This window comes from Schistocerca serialis, chromosome 4 (assembly GCF_023864345.2).
Source record: "Schistocerca serialis cubense isolate TAMUIC-IGC-003099 chromosome 4, iqSchSeri2.2, whole genome shotgun sequence".
Classification (NCBI taxonomy): Eukaryota; Metazoa; Arthropoda; class Insecta; order Orthoptera; family Acrididae; genus Schistocerca; species Schistocerca serialis.
This window is the reverse complement of record NC_064641.1, coordinates 122,279,448-122,301,956: the sequence shown is the minus strand read 5'-3', so window position 1 is coordinate 122,301,956 and position 22,509 is coordinate 122,279,448. Positions and strand designations below refer to the sequence as shown.

The 22,509-nt window shown below is 42.9% G+C and overlaps 1 protein-coding gene across 2 annotated transcripts in view; it reads left to right on the top strand.

Moving 5' to 3' along the window:
* LOC126473965 (proton-coupled amino acid transporter-like protein pathetic) overlaps positions 1 to 22,509 on the top strand; it is a 442,265-nt gene that overhangs the window by 289,539 nt on the left and 130,217 nt on the right. For both annotated transcript variants that reach the window (XM_050101338.1, XM_050101340.1), the window contains exon 2: positions 7,665 to 7,810. In XM_050101338.1, coding sequence (XP_049957295.1) covers positions 7,665 to 7,810 — 146 coding nt within the window. The remainder of the gene's footprint in view (positions 1 to 7,664; positions 7,811 to 22,509) is intronic.

Sequence of the window (22,509 nt, the reverse complement as noted above, 5' to 3'; positions counted from 1 at the left end):
GAGCATGCACAATGTCGGCACTAGTACAGTGTATATCCACCTTTCGCAGCAATGCAGGCTGCTATTCTCCCATGGAGACGATCGTAGAGATGCTGGATGTAGTCCTGTGGAACGGCTTGCCATGCCATTTCCACCTGGCGCCTCAGTTGGACCAGCGTTCGTGCTGGACGTGCAGACCGCGTGAGACGACGCTTCATCCAGTCCCAAACATGCTCAATGGGGGACAGATCCGGAGATCTTGCTGGCCAGGGTAATTGACTTACACCTTCTAGAGCACGTTAGGTGGCACGGGATACATGCGGACGTGCATTGTCCTGTTGGAACAGCTAGTTCCCTTGCCGGTCTAGGAATGGTAGAACGATGGGTTCGATGACGGTTTGGATGTACCGTGCACTATTCAGTGTCCCCTCGACGATCACCAGTGGTGTACGGCCAGTGTAGGAGATCGCTCCCCACACCATGATGCCGGGTGTTGGCCCTGTGTGCCTCGGTCGTATGCAGTCCTGATTGTTGCGCTCACCTGCACGGCGCCAAACACGCATACGACCATCATTGGCACCAAGGCAGAAGCGACTCTCATCGCTGAAGACGACACGTCTCCATTCGTCCCTCCATTCATGCCTGTCGCGACACCACTGGAGGCGGGCTGCACGATGTTGGGGCGTGAGCGGAAGACGGCCTAACGGTGTGCGGGACCGTAGCCCAGCTTCATGGAGACGGTTGCGAATGGTCCTCGCCGATACCCCAGGAGCAACAGTGTCCCTAATTTGCTGGGAAGTGGCGGTGCGGTCCCCTACGGCACTGCGTAGGATCCTACGGTCTTGGCGTGCATCCGTGCGTCGCTGCGGTCCGGTCCCAGGTCGACGGGCACGTGCACCTTCCGCCGACCACTGGCGACAACATCGATGTACTGTGGAGACCTGACGCCCCACGTGTTGAGCAATTCGGCGGTACGTCCACCCGGCCTCCCGCATGCCCACTATACGCCCTCGCTCAAAGTCCGTCAACTGCACATACGGTTCACGTCCACGCTGTCGCGGCATGCTACCAGTGTTAAAGACTGCGATGGAGCTCCGTAGGCCACGGCAAACTGGCTGACACTGACGGCGGCGGTGCACAAATGCTGCGCAGCTAGCGCCATTCGACGGCCAACACCGCGGTTCCTGGTGTGTCCGCTGTGCCGTGCGTGTGATCATTGCTTGTACAGCCCTCTCGCAGTGTCCGGAGCAAGTATGGTGGGTCTGGCACACCGGTGTCAATGTGTTCTTTTTTCCATTTCCAGGAGTGTAAATTACCCTTGTGATGTGCAAGAAGGAAAGTAGAGGCAAGTATTACGCTCCCGTCATATATTAAAAACATAACATCCGATAACCTTGCCGGAACGTTCAATGTGATCCCGTGAATACAACGAAAGATCAGCCCTGTACAGGGAGTATAACTGGAGCATACATTTGCCACGATTATTATTCTTGCGCATGACAGGGGCAATTTATTTTTGTGGATGTTTTATCATTGATATCCATAACTTGATTATCAACATTTACCGACGAATCTGAAGAGGCCTCGTATCAGGTGAAACACTCCTCATGGTGAATGAATAACTGGTAATTTCAACATCGCAACCAAGACTGTTTTCTTCTCCTTATTCTGCATACTGGTTGCAGTATCACCACGCCACGGAGGGGAAAACCTCTTCCAACATTGTGCAGAGGCGAGGCGGTGTGGGGAGCCATACGGTGTGACTGCAGGCCACTTTAGTATCGTGGGAAATCTGATGGCACGTCGACACGTCACGGACACCCTTCAACCTTATGTGTACTCTCTCTTGTGAGAGTATTTTGGTGACATTTTTCAACAGGACAACGATCGTACACACTTAGTACGTGTCCCTACGTACAGGTGTGGCCCAGCTTGTCTCATTAGATGATACAATGGCTTTACGAAAATCGTACCAACCGAATCAGTGCGCGCACCCAAGCCAGTGGGAGCTGTGACGTCATTCTGACAGGTGGGGGTCATCCTTTCGAGTTCTTTATAACTTTTCTTTAATTTTGTGACCACTGCAGTAGCACTACATACTATCTCAGCCCGTGAACTATCATTTCGTCTACTTCTCCCCTCCTGGGTCATCACTTTTTTGGTCAGACAGTGTGTATCGAGGAGCGGTAGTCGCTAATCTATAGTGGACAATCTAAAAACATTTCTTGACGTACGCAAGTAGTTTTTAAAAGCCGAATTATTACACCACCTTTTTTCGTGGCATCGGAAAGAACCTTCGAATAGGACGTCAACAATATGACACGTGTGTAATACGACACACTAGTAGCAACGTAAAAGAGCCACAAACCAGTAGCCAGCTCTCAGGAGAAAAGGCCTCAGAAACGTACGCCATGTGACGCCAAATACAATTAAACACGTTGCTCAGTGTATTTATTATTGTGACTGTCAGATCAAGTCCTAAAAAGGTTGACGAAGACTGAACGTTAAACTTCATATTTATTTAACCAAACACAGATCCCAGAGCAGACTCTATAAAATGTAGACGTGCAACAGCGAGAAAACGATACGAGGAAAAGAAAAACTTGTTAATATCGAATATATATATATAGAAAGTCGTTTCTGAACATTAGAAGGAAAGTCAGCGTTGGCGGTAATTTTCAAGATTTATTGACAGCAAAATCGATTTTCAATCACATAGTGATCATCTTCAGTGCTGTAGTGTACAAATTAAACTCATAGTCTAGGTGTCAAGTTATTGTCGGTAACCAAAGCTATGAAACGACCACAATAACACATTTCAGAAAAGTATTTATCTGCAGTTTAGCGTTATATGGAAATCAAGAATGGGCAGTAAAGAATAAAGTAAGAGAAGAAGAGAAAGGGAACTTTGGGTATGCAGTGCAACATAAGAGTTATGAAGATTAGTTCGGGATACTGTATAACTAAGAAAGACTTACTGAATCGAATCGAAGAAAGAGCTTTATGACACAAAAACGAGTGAAAGAATATGTCTGTTGATGCGGCACATCTTGAGACATAAAGAAACTGTTCATGTGGTAATGAGGGCGGCGGAGTGTGGCCGGTAAACATTGTTGCGGGAGACAATGGCTTGAATTCATGTAAGCAGGTTCAGATTGGTGTAAGTTGTAGTAGCTGTGTAGAGGTGAAGAGGTTGCGCAATACAGACGAGCATGGCGAGTAAGCTACATCAAAAGAGTCATCGGACTGAAAACCACATAAGGCAGCAATATGTTGTCTCCATACATGTAATATTATACCATTTGGTTTGCATATTTTATTCGATATGAGATTGTAGTTGACAATGGGTGACCAGATAATTGATCATTTCTTCAGTTAATACTGGATAGCACCACGTTCTAACTTTTCTTCCGCAATTTTGCATTCCTGGGGATTAATTTGAGCTGATGGCAGACAGCGTTCCTGTGAAAGCGACGATAGGTAAATGGGAGTTTAGAATAGAAGATATGCCATGTGCGACCGAGAGGGATGCGTTATTGCTCTAACGGGAACAGAGAGCAGGCAGTGGCTTTATAACGCTGAGGGCGATCTCTCTATGGCGAGGGTGATGAACTGATGCTAGACGCGCTCCTTCCGCTACAAAATCGGCGAAAACAGCCAGGCGCTGTAAGCTGGACGTGGAGAGCGATAGCATCTTGCAAGAGACTGAGGCATACTGTTGGTAAGGAATGCAGTGGGGTCAGAACGGCAGTTGACCTGTTGCAGATCTTCTCACGAGACACAGCGAGCTACGTTTCGCGTCAAGAAGCAGAGAGTTGGAGTAGTCTTAGAACGTCCTACAACAGTGTTATACACGGAGCATGAGCCGCAGGCAGTTGGCTGCCAGCTTCATGACCCGTGTAGTAAGAGGCTCTGCTTTTGTAACGTGCACGGGTACTTGTTGCAAAGAGCGCACACGAGGCCGCCGCATGTCTTGCTGGAAAAAGGCGTATGGAGTGTAACCAGGGCTCTCCTACAGGTATCGAAAAGGGCACATCGTGCGGGCAGCGACTTAGAGAATTCACTGACAATAGTATCTGTGAAGGGTCTTACTGTTAAAATTTGCAAACTGACGATATCGCCGCTAGGAGTGAGTTAATTCGTTTCTCTGTAAACAAAGTGACGATTCTTTGCTTCTCTGTGGAGAACGAATACTTGAGTTGGGTTTCTGTTCCTGGCTTTTGAGAAAACAGAAATCTCGACCTGTCCTCTGGTCGTACATTACATTACATTAATACTTGTTCCATAGATCGCGAATGTGACATTTCGTAATGATGTGGGACGCCTCGTTTTAGCACAAGTTTTCTTTACGTGATATAATCCTTTTTCTGTTACAATTGCTGCTTCATATCTAAAATTCATGTATTGACTAGAAGGAGTTGTCCCTCAGAAATTCTTTTAATTTGATTTTAAATGCTGGTTATATATATATATATATATATATATATATATATATATATATATATATATATGATTACATGTTTTTATGTAATGAATACTTTTCTCTTAATGATGAATTACCCCAAAATATGATGCCATGTGAAAGAAGTGAATGAAAATCGGCATTGTAGTCTAATTTACTGATGTGTTTATCACCAAAATTAGCAATAACCCTAATAGCATATGTAACTGAACCTAAACGTTTCAGCAGATCATTAATGTGTTTCTTCCAACTCAATTTCTCATCAATGCACACACCCAGAAATTTTGAATCTTCTGCCTTGGCTACAGACTTCGGTTCAAAGTCTATATTTATCAATGGTGTTGTGCCGTTTACTGTACAGAACTGTATAAACTGTGTTTTCTCGAAACTTAATGAGAGTCCATTTGCAGGAAACCAATTAATAATATTCTAAAAGATGTTTTTTACAATTGCCTCAGCTAATTATTTTTAGTTGGCTGTGAGTACTATACTTGTATCAGCTGCGAATAGAACTAGGTTTTCATCTTCATGAGTACAGAGCGGAAAATCATTAAGATATATTAAGAAAAATAAGGGACCCAGGACTGAACCCTGTGGGACACAACTCTTAATCCTTCCCGAGTTAAGGGACTCTGCTGATTTTCGCACACCAACTGCACTGTTAATTTCAACCTTCTGCTGAAGTAGTTTCCGTTCAAGTAGTTTTCGGACAGTATATTATGTACACTGTGTAGACAGAATTTATAAGTACGCAGCATACATTTTCTGCATGGCAACGAATGGCACTGGGCAGATCGACGCTGCAGTACCAAATCTCCGAGCCCTGTAATCAGTGGTATACGCACCATAGCTCGGTAGACAGTGAAACAATCATGGTAAATGTGTTGAGTTCAATTTATCACTCAGGATGGAGGTCATCTGTTTTACAGACAGAGCTAATCAGTATCAATGAACTTAGTGCGTCGGTTCGATAAAAAGCGGCGCGATTTCGGGGAAAGTCAAATATATTCTCAAACCCTCAAACTTTTTTGCATTTTTCTGGTCTTTGAAAGTAAATACCTCTAAGGTATTTAGTTTTATTTATTCTAGTAAGATATATGTTCAACATTACCGCATGACTAAACCAACAACTGCAGAATTTGGGCTGCCGAAAATCCTATAACCGTCGTGGAAAATCTATTGCATGACGAGAAAGTCACGCTGGGGAGTGTATTTACCACAAAGTCGCGATCGGACCATTTTTCTTTGAAGAAATGAGGGATGCTGCTTTTCAAACGGTCAGTGTGACGGATGCGATATGTTATACAGTCGCATCATACATAGCCCGGCTGATAAACACCTGCTGGAGGGTAAGACTTTTATGCAATGTGACGCTCCACCCCGTACTGCTTCGCGTGTGAAAGGTTTCTTGCCCACGTCGTTTGGTGAGGATCGAGTGCTAGCAGCCACATCCGTCATGCTTGGCATCTGGCATCCCGCGTTCCCAGACCTTATTGTGTGGTTGTTCATCTACATCTGCATCTACATGGATACTCTGCAAATCACATTTAAGTGCCTGTCAGAGGGTTCATCGAACCTCCTTCACAAATCTCTATTACTCCAATCTCGTATAGCGAGCAGAAACAATGAACACCTATATCATTCTATACGAGCTCTAATTTCTCTTATTTTATCGTGGTGATCGTCCCTCCCTATGTAGGTCGTTGTCAACAAAATATGGAATTTCATGTAAAGATTCTGTCGCAACGAAAAACGCCTTTCTTTTAATGATGTCCATCCCAAATCCTGTATCATTTCTGTGACACTCTCTCCCATATTTCGCGATAATGCAAAACGTGCTGCCGTTCTTTGAACTTTTTCGATGTACTCCGTCAGCCCTATCTGGTAAGGATCCCACAACGCGCAGCAATATTCTAAAAGAGGACTGACAAGTGTAGTGTAGGCAGTCTCCTTAGTAGGTCTGTCACATTGTCTAAGTGTCCTGCCAATAAAACTCAGCCTTTGGTTAGCCTTCCCCACAACATTTTCTATGTGTCCCATCCAATTTAAGTTCTTCGAAATTGTAATACCTAGCTATTTAGTTGAATTTACGGCTTTTAGATTAGACTGATTTATCGTGTAACCGAAGTTTAACGAGTTCCTTCCAGCACTCATGTGGATGACCTCACACTTTTCGTTATTTAAGGTCAGCTGCTACTTTTCGCAACATTCAGATATCTTTTCTAAATCGTTTTGCAGTTTGTTTTGATCTTCTGATGACTTTATTAGTCTATAAACGACAGCGTCATCTGCAAACAACCGAAGACGGATGCTCAGATTGTCTCCCATATCGTTTATATAGGTAACGAACAGCAAAGGGCCTATAACACTACCTTGGGAAACGCCAGAAATCACTTCTGTTTTACTCGATGACTTTCCGTCAGCTACTAAGAACTGTGACCTCTCTGACAGAAAATCACAAATCCAATCACATAACATATTCCATAAGCACGCAATTTCACTATAAGCCGCTTGTGTGGTACAGTGTCAAAAGCTTTCCGGAAATCCAGAAATACGGAATCCATCTGAAATCCCTTGTTAATAGCACTCAACACTTCATGTGCATAAAGAGCTAGTTGTGTTTCATAGAAACGATGATGGTTGTGGGGTCACCTGAAGCCGCAAGTCTGTCGCAATCGTCAGACCCCATTAAGGGTGCCTAAAGACAAAATCCGGCGACAGTTTGTCGCCATCCCATTTATATGATGTACAGTGCTGTTCACATTGTAGGTATTTTTGATGAACGATGGCCAATATGTTGAGCATTTGTTATGAAGAACATGTACTATGCAAAAAATCAGTTATTATGCTAATTATTCCTTTTGTATGAAGTCCCATCTTTTGGTCATTTTGCGCACTTTTTTTATTTCAATAAAAGCCTAGCTCATTTCAAGCACGTGTGACAGTTTTCACTTCTGTAGCTACTTTATTCCATTAAATATCGAATTTCAAATGTTAATGGACTTTTAGGTCACACTGTACATATCGTAATGAAAGACGTTTATAACGCATGTCGAAATTTAACTGTACTTGAAAGTAAATGAAAAAAGATTCATAACATATCTAACACGCTACTGCTGAAACCATCGCAATGTCTCATCCTGTTCACACAGCCTCAATATTCTTCCTAAGAAAGGCTTGGTACAGTAGTTAAATATGCACTTGTGCCATTGTTGTGTTCCAGTACTACACGCTACTGGAGGACTGCTGCCCAGACGAGGACATGGCTGGGGAGAAGCGCGGCCTGGAACTGGAGCTGGAACTCAAGGAGCGGCCGCCTCCGGCCACCCCTGCCGCCATAGTGCCAGCTGACCAGCACGTGGCCTCCACGTGAGTACCACGTGCCTAGCCAGCTACATTATCTCTTGGTTGTTTGGTTAATGCCAAGCTTTTGTAGCAGCATTACAATCTGTTCAAAAGTATCCAGATAACCATATGTGATGTGGAACTGACTATTATATGTAAAGAGAGGCGTACCGTGGAGTTTAAAAGGAGACGGCGAATGCTCTGCTGGCAATAGCGAAGTAGTAACAGCATAATTGGTCGGTCAGGAGAGGTTAGTGACTTAGAACGTGGTCTAGACATTGGCTATAACCTCAACAACGAACATTTCCATCAGGGACTTATCAACCCTTCTACAGCTGCCAAAGGCCATTGTTGGCGATGTCCTTGTGAAGTGGAAACCTGAAATAACAAGGAAAGCTAAATCAAGACGGAGCAAAAACTTTCCCATTCCATCATGGCAGGCTTCACCGGTTTAAAAGTGTTTAAGAACAAAAACAGACTCGGATGAGAAATTATTTAATGTCAATGACGCGTTTCACCCTTTTACGGCGTCATGAGATTGTGTAAAAGTAGCTGGATATATGACACAAAATAGAGACCAATATCCGATTACCTTGGTGCCTATTTCACATTATATGTGGTTTTATGACTGATGGGTCAGGTATCCAGCTACATTTACACAATCCGATGATGCCGCAAAAGGGTGAAACGCGTCATTGACACTAAATAATTTCGTATTCGGGGCTGTTTTTGTTCTGAAGTATGGCCAGGCAGGCCTCATATACTGACAGAGAGCGAATGAGTAGCATTGTGCAGGGCAGTTGTAAAAAACTCGCATAAAATCTGTGGACACAGTTACTCTTGAGCTCTAGAGCGCTCTCAGTAGCGAGCTTGCACAGTGACTGTGGGTCTGGGCTATAGAGTGAATGGAGTACAATGGTCGATGAGCTCCTCATAAGCGACAAATATCTGTAGTCAGTGCGAAGCGATGCTTGAATTGGTGTGGGAGCGACAGCATTGCACATTGGAGACTGTAAACGAGTGATTTGGAGGTATGAGTCACACAGTGCTCTGTGGCAATGGGAATAAAGGGTTTTGGGTTTGTCGAAAGCCTGGAAAACTTTACCTGTCATCATTCCAATTCGGTTTTACAGAGAGTACTCTACTGCATTGGCTCCTTACTTAGCTTGCATTTATCGCCAATCTCTTGCCCAACGTAAAGTCCCGAGCGACTGGAAAAAGCGCAGGTGTCGCCTGTCTATAAGAAGGTTAGAAGGACGGATCCTCAAACTTACAGACCAATATCCTTAACATCGGTTTGTTGCAGGATTCTCGAACATATGCAGAGCGACATGAAGTGGGACAAGCATGTATTGGCAGTTGCAGGGAAGGCGGATAGTCGTCTTCGGTTCATTGGCAGAATTTTGGGAAGATGTGGTTCATCTGTAAAGGAGACCGCTTATAATACACTAATACGACCTATTCTTGAGTACTGCTCGAGCGTTTGGGATCCCTATCAGGTCGGATTGAGGGAGGACATAGAAGCAATTCAGAGGCGGGCAGCTAGATTTGTTACTGGTAGGTTTGATCATCACGCGAGTGTTACGGAAATGCTTCAGGAACTGGGGTGGGAATCTCTGGAGGAAAGGAAGTGTTCTTTTCGTGAATCTCTACTGAGGAAATTTAGAGAACCAGCATTTGAGGCTGACTGCAGTACCATTTTACTGCCGCCAACTTGTATTTCGCGGAAGGACCATAAAGATAAGATGAGATTAGGGCTCGTACAGAGGCATATAGGCAGTCATTTTTCCCTCGATCTGTTTGGGGGTGGAACAGGGAGAGACGATGCTAGTTGCGGTACGAGGTACCCTCCGCCACGCACCGTATGGTGGGTTGCGGAATATGTATGTAGATGTAGATGTTTAGCGCCGATAGTGAAGTTCGGAGCTGGCGGTGTTACGGTATGGAGGTGTTTCTGTGATTTAGTGTGCGGTCCCATTATTGCACTTATGAAAACGCAAAATGGAGAAGGATATGAACAGATTTTAAAGCATTGAGTTCTGCATACAGTGGAGGAAAATTTCAAAGATGATGACATTGTATCAAGTGACTGTACACCATCTCATAGAGCAGAATCAGCGAGGCAATGGTTTGTGATCAATGTTGTTGTTGTTGTTGTTGTCTTCAGTCCTGAGACTGGTTTGATACAGCTCTCCAAGCTACTCTATCCTGTGCAAGCTTCTTCATCTCCCAGTACTTACTGCAACCTACATCCTTCAGAATCTGCTTAGTGTATTCATCTCTTGGTCTCCCTCTACGATTTTTACCCTCCACGCTGCCCTCCAATGCTAAATTTGTGATTCCTTGATGCCTCAGAACATGTCCTACCAACCGGTCCCTTCTTCTTGTCAAGTTGTGCCACGAACTCCTCTTCTCCCCAATTCTATTCAATACCTCCTCATTAGTTATATGACCTACCCATCTAATCTTCAGCATTCTTCTATAGCACCACGTTTCGAAAGCTTTTATTGTCTTCTTGTCCAAACTATTTATCGTCCATGTTTCACTTCCATACATGGCTACACTCCATACAAATACTTTCAGAAACAACTTCCTGACACTTAAATCTATACTCGATGTTAACAAATTTCTCTTCTTCAGAAACGCTTTCCTTGCCTTGCCAGTCTACATTTCATATCCTCTCTACTTCGACCATCATTAGTTATTTTGCTCCCCAAATAGCAAAACTCCATTACTACTTTAAGTGTCTCATTTCCTAATCTAATTCCCTCAGCATCACCTGACTTAATTCGACTACATTCCATGATCCTCGTTTTGCTTTTGTTGATGTTCATCTTATATCCTCGTTTCAAGACACTGTCCATTCCGTTCAACTGCTCTTCCAAGTCCTTTGCTGTCTCTGACAGAATTACAATGTCATCGGCGAACCTCAAAGTTTTTATTTCCTTTTGTTTCCTTTACTGCTTGCTCAATATACAGATTGAATAACATCGGGGAGAGGTCCCAACCATGTGTCACTCCCTTCCCAACCGCTGCTTCCCTTTCATGCCCATCGACTCTTATAACTGCCATCTGGTTTCTGTACAAATTGTAAATAGCCTTTCGCTCCCTGTATTTTACCCCTGACACCTTTAGAATTTGAAAGAGAGTATTCCAGTCAGCATTGTCAAAGGCTTTCTCTAAGTCTACGAATGCTAGAAATGTAGGTTTGACTTTCCTTAATCTATTTTCTAAGATAAGTCGTAGGGTCAGTATTGTCTCACGTGTTCCAACATTTCTGCGGAATCCAAACTGATCTTCGCCGAGGTCGGTTTCTACCAGTTTTTCCATTCGTCTGTAAAGGATTCGTGTTAGTATTTTGCAGTTGTGACTTATTGAACTGATAGTTCGGTAATTTTCACATCTCTCAACACCTGCTGTCTTTGGGGTTGGAATTATTATATTCTTCTTGAAGTCTGAGGGTATTTCGCCTGTCTCATACATCTTGCTCACCAGATGGTAGAGTTTTGTCAGGACTGGCTCTCCCAAGGCCGTCAGTAGTTCAAATGGAATGTTGCCTACTCCAGGGGCCTTGTTTCGTCTCAGGTCTCTCAGTGCTCTGTCAAACTCTTCACGCAGTATGGTATCTCCCATTTCATCTTCATCTACATTCTCTTCCTTTTCCATAATATTGTCCTCAAGTGGATCGCCCTTGTATAGATCCTCTATATACTCCTTCCACCTTTCCGCTTTCCCTTCTTTGCTTAGAACTGGGTTTTCATATGAGCTCTTGATATTCATACAAGTGGTTCTCTTTTCTCCAAAGGTCTCTTTAATTTTCCTGTAGGCAGTATCTATCTTACCCTAGTGAGATAAGCCTCTACATCCTTACATTTGTCCTCCAGCCATCTTTGCTTAGCCAATTTGCACTTCCTGTCGATCTCATTTTTGAGACGTTCGTATTCCTTTTTGCCTGCTTCATTTAATGCGTTTTTATATTTTCTCCTTTCATCAATTAAGTTCAATATTTCTTCTGTTAACCAAGGATTTCTACTAGCCCTCGTCTTCTTACCTACTTGATTCTCTGCCGCCTGCACTACTTCATCCCTCAGAGCTACCCATTCTTCTTCTACTGTATTTCTTTCCCCCATTCCTGTCAATTGTTCCCTTATGCTCTCCCTGAAACTCTGTACAACCTCTGGTTTAGTCAGTTTATCCAGGTCCCATCTCCTTAAATTCCCACCTTTTTGCAGTTTCTTCAGTTTTAATCTACAGTTTATTACCAATAGATTTAGGTCAGAGTCCACATCTGCCCCTGGCAATGCCTTACAAATTAAAACCTGGTTCCTAAATCTCTGTCTTACCATTATATAATCTATCTGATGCCTTCTAGTATCTCCAGGATTCTGCCATGTATACAACCTTCTTTTATGATTCTTGAACCAAGTGTTAGCTATGATTAAGTTATGCTCTGTGCAAAATTCCACCAGACGGCTTCCTCTTTCATTTCTCTCCCCCAATCCATATTCACCCACTATGTTTCCTTCTCTCCCTTTTCCTACTCTCGAATTCCAGTCACGCATGACTATTAAATTTTGGTCTCCTTTCACTACCTGAGTAATTTCTTTTATCTCATCATACAATTCATCAATTTCTTCATCATCTGCAGAGCCAGTTGGCATATAAACTTGTACTTCTGTAGTAGGCGTGAGCTTCGTTTCTATCTTGGCCACAATAATGCGTTCGCTATGCTGTTCGTAGTAGCTTACCCGCACTCCTGTTTTTTCATTCATTATTAAACCTACTCCTACATTACCCCTATTTGATTTTGTATTTATAACCCTGTATTCACCTGACCAAAAGTCTTGATCCTCCTGCCACCGAACTTCACTAATTCCCACTATACCTAACTTCAACCTATCCATTTCCGTTTTTAAGTTTTCTAACCTACCTGCCCGGTTAAGGGATCTGACATAGCACACTCCGATCCGTAGAACGCCAGTTTTCTTTCTCCTGATAATGACGTCCTCTTGAGTAGTCCCCGCCCGGAGATCCGAATGGGGGACTATTTTACCTCCGGAATATTTTATCCAAGAGGGCGTCATCATCATTTAACCACACAGTGAAGCTGCATGCCCTCGGGAAAAATTACGGCTGTAGTTTCCCCTTGCTTTCAGCTGTTCGCAGTACCAGCACAACAAGGCCGTTTTGGTTAGTGTTGCAAGGCCAGATCAGTCAATCATCCAGACTGTTGCCCCTGCAACTACTGAAAATGCTGCTGCCCCTCTTCAGGAACCACACGTTTGTCTGGCCTCTCAACCCCTCCGTTGTGGTTCCACCTACGGTACGGCCATCTGTATCGCTGAGGCACGCAAGCCTCCTCACCAATGGCAAGGTCCATGGTTCATGGGGGGAGATTGTGATCAATAGCATTCCTGAAATGGACTCGCCTGCCCAGAGTCCCGACATGAAGGCAACGGAACTCCTCTGGAGTGACTTACAGAGTCCACCTTCTCAGGTTTCTGTTCGTGGAGAAGAATGGTCTGCCATTTCTTCATAAGCAATCAGACAACTCGTTTGAAGTGTCCTGAGCAGAGTTCAAGAGGCCACTAATATCGATAATATGGCTAATAATAATATTCACAATAATAATGACACTGATAACAATTATGATAGTGGCACATATAGAGGGTGACAATTATTGTACTATACGAAAGAATTGTAAATTAGTTACAAAATACGGTGTGGACACACTTTATTCAACATGAAAACGTCACTACAGATATTCGGATTTAGGTTATCACATGTTCGTTATGCCTGCCGTCATTGGCAATGATGTGGCGCAGACGAATAGCGAAATTCTGAATGACCCGCTGAGGTGTCAGAACATCGGTGCTGTCGATGACCTCCTGAACGGCTGCTTTCAGCTCAGCAACGGCTTTGTGGTCATTTCTGTGCACCTTGTGTTTAATGTAGCCCCACAAGAGGAGTCGCATGTGTTGAGATCCAGAGTATGTGGTGGCCAATCAAGGGCCATGCCAGTGGCCTCTAGGTACCCCCGAGTCAGAATACGGTCCCCAAAGTGCTCCTCCAGGATACCAAACACTCTCCTGCTTCGACGGTGTCAAGCTCCGTCTTGCACAAAACACACCCTGTTGAAATCAGGGTGACTTTGAATAATGGGGATGAAATCATCTTCCAGAACCTTCATGTACCGTTCGGCACACTGGACCGATTATTCCGTGACTGGACACTGCATACCACGCAGTGACTAGTTGAGGGTGAAGAGACTTGTCGATCGCGGATGCGGATTCTCAGTCCCCCAAAGTGGGCTTCGTCGCTAAACCAAACCATATGCCATCACGCCCCGCGACCAATGGTACAGTGTGAACATCCTAATGCACACCGTTTAGAAGTTATTTCATTCAGTTCAATAATTGTCACCGTGTAAAAAGAATTTATATATGTAGAAAATTGATGTTTCCTGATACAGCAAGATCTGGGGAAAGGAAATTTAATGAGACTGCACCAGCTAAGAATACTGGAAAACGAGGAAGATATGGCTGGAGAGAAGGATGTACAACGATAACGATTGCGTACAGGTACAATGGTAATCATTATTGTTGCTTTAGCAGATATGCAATTAACTGTCTTCTGAAGCTGGAGATGTTATTCGATTCTCTAATATATTGTGGAAGATTATTGCAGAGTCGGTTTCCAATTACGGAGAAGGACTTCGAGAAAGCTACAAAATACTGATTGGAATGATTACTTTATTAACTGTCATTTGACCCGTGTCTACATATGTGAAATGCCATACTACTCCTCTCAAGTTGAATGTTTGATAAACCTGCGCATGGATCAGAAAACCGTACTTATAAGAAAGAATCTGACCCGGACACATTCAGTTTAACGGCTAGAAGGTCTGGTATTTAGCATGTATTATTATCCTAACTATTAGTAATAACGCATCTGACTTACAAGAAATGAATTTGATACTTTTTAGTAATGCATCTGATTGTGACGTTATGCGTATGTACACGAGCGATTCGGCAGCCCAGTATTGGTACGAGGTGAGATGAAATTGTTGTATGGCTGAACGCTAGTGGGCTCAGGACTCATGGGCGCTAAGGGCGAGTCCAGGTACAAAGACGAACAGCTCTGCTTGAAATGGGTAAATCCCAAAGCTTGGAATTTGCACGGCTGTTGCTCGCATGGCCTGTGTGCAAGACAGGAACCAAATGTCACACAAGCTGAAAGACGGCTTCTTACAGCTATTTGAGAATGTATAATATTTTACAGTCAAGTATTAAAGCAAATCTGGATAAAATTGTGATCTCAGAAAAAAAGAGGCACATCAAATGACGCAACAATATTTTCAACATATTTAAAACTTCAGAAGTTAATATTTCACAGTGAATAAATCAGGGGGCTCTGGAAGACTGCCCTATTCAAGACCTCAGCACGAGCTTCATTCGAAACCTTTTGGTTGATCGATAGCATCATCTAGAATACAATTCAGTTCACCAGAAAATCCAGATGCTACTACTGACCATGATTCAGTAGAAACGGAGACAGTTTCTGATCTTTGCCTGTCGGAACTTACTGTAAGCCTTCACCGAAGTTTAGACTCCCAATGGTAGTAGTATCAAACAATCATCCTGACAACAAAAATTTTGTATGTACTTGTATGTGATCGCCTCACCATAACCCTGATCAGAGAGACCAGGTAGTGGCCGAAAAATGATGTAGTCTAACTCTAACAAACCACTTAACTGAAGCTGTGAGGACGGGTCGTGGGTCGTGCTTGGGTAGCTCAGTTGGTAGAGGACTTGCCCGCGAAAGGCAAAGGTCCCGAGTTCGAGTCTCGGTCCGGCACACAGTTTTAATCTTCCAGGAAGTTTCATATCAGAGCACACTCCACTGCAGAGTGAAAATCTCATTCTGGAAATATCCTGCAGGCTCTGGCTAAGCCATGTCTCCACAAAGGTTTTTGCGTAGAATTTTCTTGTCACCAGATTTTAAAGACGCCCTCACAGGCCAGTTCCTTCTGCACCAGTGTAGATTCGTAGCCCTACTGCCCGTTCACACAAGAAACATGGAAATTTGGTAAAGCCACCTTGCTGACCAAGGAGCATGCATATCACTTTTAGATCGCCACACACCATCCAACCATGAGCAGAAAAGCCTATTTTATTTTGCACTATTTCTAGGTTTCCATAGCTTTCTTTCATATGTACAGAATGTCCATCAGCTATAGATGCATACATGTATCCATTTTGTAATAAAACAGACTTTAAACTAGTTTTGGATGAATCAATAAACAGCCTCCAGTCTTCCTTTTTGTATTCAGTACCAAACTCATTCATCAGACTGGGAATGTCTGAGCAGCACACTAAATCACCTTCTTGTTGAAAAAACTTGAAAAATTGCTGTTCGCTCTTTCTGTACATATATATGCTGGTTCCAACTGCCAATAAGTTCTTTTCTTTTAATCTAGAGCCAAGCAATTCAACTTTTTCTTTCGTTAAGCCCAGATCCCTAACCAAATCGTTAAGCTCGGTTTGAATAAACAATCTGGGCTCTAGACTTTCTGTATTACAATGGAATTCGTCATCATCTGGTTCATCTAAATCACATTGTACATCGGAAAATACTTGTATTGGAATAGAATTTAAATCATCTGGTTGTTCAGGAACCGGCAAATCTACACCATGCCCTGGTGGTCGGATGGCGGACGGAAGGGTGGGGTAGCTTATTACCTTCTTTTTTTCGAATTATGACCAGTAATATCAACACTGAAAACGTAGAAATCATCGGAATGATTTCTTGGCTCCCTCCATATGATAGGAACAGCAAATCAAAAGGAATTTTTCTCCTTTTTAGACCATTTTCTCAGATATTCACCAGAAACCTAACGAACCTTATGCGGCGCCCAGGATTTATCTGTATCACCAAGTTTAAATCCAAAGTATGATGGCTAAACCTTTTTCACAAAGTCTACAATGTTTCTTTGGTGTTTTTAATCACAAATTGACCACAAATATAACAAAAGCTGTCAGCAGAGTTTTTACAACCACGATTAGACATTGTACTGAGCACATGTACAGGGAACTGGAAAATGAGGTTAGGTTGACAGTAAACAAAACACAATATGTTAACACAAAAATAGAATCTACCTCTTTTTGTCAGCAAATGTTTTTCAGCAGTGCTACCAACGTCATCTACATTCATTACACCTCCTTTTTAAATGATTTCAACTGGATAAAAGGTGTTAAATTCTTTAAAAAAACGCTTAATATAATAAATTTCACTGTAAAATGTTTAGAAATGGTGGGTGATACAGTTTTTTAAGTATCATATTTGGATTTCCCACTCTAAAAAAAAATAAGAATAACGTATTTTCTGCAAAAACGTTTTCCATCATTGGCCTGTATAATTAATGTAGGATATTGAAAGTTTGGGAGTATATTTATGTAGTTAACACATTTCAGTGATTAACACTGCTAGAGCACAGGTTAATGTAACCACAAGACAAACAAGTGCAAATGTGAAATTCTGGTACACTAATAATCGTTTAAACCGCCAGAAAGTTCAATGCAAGCATGCAAACGTGCATGTATTGTGTTGCCCAGGTACCGGATGTCAATTCATGGAATGGAATTCCATGCCTGTTGCATTTGGTCGTACAATAGAGGGACGGTTAATGCCGTTTGTAGATGATGCTGCAGTTGTCGTCCGATGAAGTGTCATATTTGCACTATTGGAGGCAGATCCGGTCATCGAGCAGGCCAAGGCAACATGTCGACACTCTATAAAGCACGTTAGTGTGTTGACGAGCGTTATCCTGTTGGAAAACACACCCTGGAATGTCGTTCATGGCCGGCCGCTGTGGTCTCGCGGTTCTAGGCGCGCAGTCCGGAACCGCGCGACTGCTACGGTCGCAGGTTCGAATCCTGCCTCGGGCATGGATGTGTGTGATGTCCTTAGGTTAGTTAGGCTTCAGTAGTTCTAAGTTCTAGGGGACTGATGACCACAGCTGTTAAGTCCCATAGTGCTCAGAGCCATTTGAACCATTTGTTGTTCATGAATGGCAGGCAACAGATCGAATCATCAGACTGAGGTATCAATTTGAAGTCAGACTGCGTGTGATAACCACGAGAGTGCTAATGCTGTCACACATAACCACAACATAGACCATAGCTCGAGGAGTGGACAGTGTGTCTAGCACGCAGCCAGGTTAGTTGCATGCCCTCGACTGGCATCCTTTCAACCAATACACGACCATCCCTGGCAGCGGGGCACAACCAGCTTTCATCAGAAAACACATGATGCCTCCATCCTGCACTTCAATGAGCTGTTGCTTGACAACACTGAAGTTACAAATGGCGGGTGTTTGGGGTCAGTGGAATGCACGCTACAGGGCGTCTGGCTCGGAACTGTCCTTGAAGTGACCGATTTGTAACGGTTTGTTGTGTCACTGTGAGCCAACTGCTGCTCAAAATGCGCCGGAGCCATACCTGGCCGTCCTGAGCCCAGTCTTCTTACGTCTACCGCTGCCAGCAATTATCTACAGTGGCTAAATCCCTACCAAGTACTTCTGCAGTAGCAGAAAAGGAACATCCACTTGCACGATCTCCTTCAAACTCATTGTGGTGTTGCTGTTTCGTCAGCTTAACGGATTTCTTGACTAACATCAGCTCACCACTGACGCTCACGACTATTACAGCGCGTATTTAAAACTAATCTGATTTGCATTTTCCGCGAAATTTTAATCGACGTCATCTTTCAGTTGTAGAAACACGCCTACTAACTTTCGTTTTTGTCGCACAATTTCTTCTTGGTGTTGCGATTCGTTCTGTCAGTTTATGTGTCGGACCGGTCTCGATCACAGAATCCTCACTTATGCAAGCAATTGCTGTTATCGGCAGAAGATCTTATGTATACTTTGCTACAGGTGGAAGAAACAATACTACGAAGAAATGGTTTAGTCACAGTTTAACTTATCGTTTCCATAATGAATCTTCGATTCTCAAATGGAATGTGTGCTCTTTACAAACAGCAAACAGTTTTAATTCTGCCAATATGTCTTCCGTTTTCAAACTCCCCACAATCTCTCCAACATGCTACGCTGGACTAGCAAACCTGGAAGAAAGTTGCATTACGAATATGCTGCTCGAAAACACCCATAGACACAGGTTAACTCATCATATCTGCGTTATCTTTTCTTCATCATAAAGATGTGCAGGAACAAACAAATCAACTGGTCTCCTCTCCTCTTTGCCTTGTTCTCGACCCATTTTTTAAAGATCTTAGTAACTGGTGTACGGTTTGATATCTACAACATTTCTCTCTAGATGTGTGCACAAATATGAAATCCTTTCAGTTTAAAACATTTTATGTGCGCCATACTACTGGCTACGTTTTACCCGATAGTAAAGACTGCTCTTCAACTTTATACAAGAATGAAATATTCAAAATCACTCGTAATTGTGGGGCAATGTCTACCTGCTTGAAGGAACACCATATAATATGGAGTATTAGAAATGAGACTGTACTTTTCCGGACCACCTGCTTAAAAAATGCCACAGTTACAAGTTGGACCATGAAGTCTTATGTAAAAATGAGGATTATGAAGTACCTTGGTGTGATGGAAATTAACGAATATGTGTCCACTTGCTCAAGCTTAGTATTGAATGATCAGACAGTTCCTTTACTCGCCATTTCTGACAGACGTTTCACTTGTATGTCACGTAGTTCATTATTTAATGTATCACATATTTTATCTAATTTAAATAGCCTTCCATCGCGTTTTTACTGAAGTAATTTCTCTAGTCGGAAACCAACATAGATACTCTGTGATCAACTATTTGAATATCTTTGATCTCTCAAAAATTTCAAAGCCACATATATTTACCTTTGGGCCTGACGATGGCGTGGAAGCCCAAATTCGGTTTGTTCAAATGGTTCAAATGGCTCTGAGCACTATGGGACTTAACAGCTGAGGTCATCAGTCCCCTAGAACTTAGAACTACTTAAACCTAACTAACCTAAGGACATCACACACATCCATGCCCAAGGCAGGATTCGAACCTGCGACCGCAGCGGTCGCGCGGTTCCAGACGGAAGCGCCTAGAACCGCTCGGCCACTTCGGCCGGCAATTCGGTTTGTAAAATAATATATATTGTACAAGTGTCGCCCAGAAAGTAATGTACCGCATTTTTTCTTCAACAGTTATTTACTGAACATAATGAGAATTACACACACGGAAGAATGGTGTTTTATCTACACACCATGTTTTTTCACGTAATCTCCATCCTGTTATGTGGCCTTTCTCCAGCGTGAAACAAGGGCGTGTATGCCCTGTCGGTACCAATCCTTGTCCTGGTGGAGGAGCCAGTGCTTTACTGTGTGAATCACCTGCTCATCGTCCTCAAAATGTCTTCCACGAATGGCATTCATTAATGGCCCAATCAAACCGAAGTCCGAGGGGACTAGGTCAGTTGTGACAGCCGTGGATGGTCTCCCTGACCGCTGCAAATCGTGGAGCTCCGCCAAACCGCCTTATGATCACCACGCACTCCGTGCCCAGTGACTAACTGCACTTCTATCGACAGCAGATGCTCCATACAGTGGCGGATTTAAAAATTTTGCACCCCTAGGGACACCATATTATATGCGCCCCCCCCCCCCCTCCAAGAAAAGGTGTTTTAAATAATAACTATTTCCCGATAAGTTCACAGTTGCCGTTTTGGGATGGAGCGCTGTTAGCTGTTTCCGTAATCTGCTATTCGTTGTTCTGAAGGACGCGTCAGCGGTCTAGTTGCGCTCAATCAAAATGCAATAATGTTCCTGAACTGTACTTGGTGTACGGCAGAGGATAAAACAAACTTAAAACTGCATTGTGTTAACACATTCTTCTGTCGAAAGACAACAGAAACGAACACAACTTTTCTTTTATGGCCTAAAAATTCAGCAGAGCGTGTTGGAGACAATGGATTTTTGTTATAGATGCACTTTTAATGTGTTCATTTACACGAAACCGTTGAAAATGAAAATAAAAACGTTGTGTTATGATCTAAAAATTGAAGTGAACGTGTCATACATTAGAAATTAATATGTACTTTTGCAGAGATGCGTTCAAAATTGAAATTAAACTGTCGTTTTACGGTCTAATAACTGGAATGTGTAGCATAAAAAAAACGTTCGATATTAATACGTGACTCTATAGGAAAGCGTAAGAAATGAAAATGAAATAGAGATTTCGGTGCACGAATTAATAACTAAATACAGACGAACAAACACAGAACTAGATTTGCAATTACATAATTTTACAGACTAGTGCGGAAAAACCAAATTTGTTTTATAATCTAATCGTTAACGCGTAAAGCATTAGGCTGTGTGTAGTTGCCGGCCGGAGTGGCCGAGCGGTTTAAAGGCGCTACGGTCTGGAACCGCACGACCGCAACGGTCGCAGGTTCGAATCCTGCCTCGGGCATGGCTGTGTGTGATGTCCTTAGGTTAGTTAGGTTTAAGTAGTTCTAAGTTCTAGGGGACTTATGACCACAGCAGTTGAGTCCCATAGTGCTCAGAGCCATTTGAGCCATTTTGAAGTGTAGCTAGATGCTGCATAATAAGTGTACACAATACCTTTAATCCACGTAAAGGCTGAAGAGTTCTGTACTACAGCTACTGCTCTCACCATAGCTCTTTCTGACGGTATTAGCAAAGATTTTACGTATTTATCGACAGAACTGAACTACTTTATTTATGAACACTTTTGCATCTAAGCGTACTGTCCGATAACGTATATTTCCGCGCTAACTATACATTTCAGCAGACGCCAAGAATACGCATCAGTTGAAATATACTAGAGTACCAGTATGACTTGACTGTACAGCGCCGAGCGGCCTGCGCCGTTTGGATCTCAGCATAAACGAGGTTTAGTTCCGCTTTCTGCCATCGGCAGTTGTAAAGTAAACGGGTAATACGTAGTTTGTAAATCTAATGAATGAGCTCTAAGTTATAATAAAAATCACATTATAATCTTAAATTTTTAAAACTAATATGAATAAATAAACAGACTCACCAGTCAGCAAAGTTTGCGTATGGCTTTGATGACAGAAAACACGTCGATCATATCTTCATAGTTCAGACGGTTATCAGTTAGGAGGTCGGCTTCGATGTGCAGAATGGGCGTGGCGTTCAATCTCTCCTCGGACAACGCAGAACGTAGGTACGTTTTCAGTCTTGTAAGAGCCCAAAACGAGCGTTCTACTGAACAATTTGTAAGTGCCATACATAGAAATACTCTAAGAGCAATGTCAACATTCGGAAACACGGACTGTAACCTCTCTTTTTGTAAAAATTTATTCATTTTGACTGGTATATCACTAATATAAGAAGATTTCAAAAGTTCCGCGAAATGTACACATTCACTAGGGAAGGAAAGCTCTAAATCTGTGTCATATGATGCTTGGAGTTTTGCTGCACGTTCAACAATATCGTCAGGTGAACTTTCCTTAAGGTTAATTAAAACTGTGAAGGAGTCCAACAGTGTTCTACAGCTTTCCTTCCTCCTCAATAATTCGACGTACAAGTTGTCGAGTACTGGGAGAAATGTTTCGACTCTAAATTTTTTCCTTCCAGTCAGAAAAATTTCTTCGGGGTCCACTTCTTCATCTTCATGATGTTTTAGTTTTCGTGATCTCTTATAGGTCACAATCTCCATGGTTTTATTTTC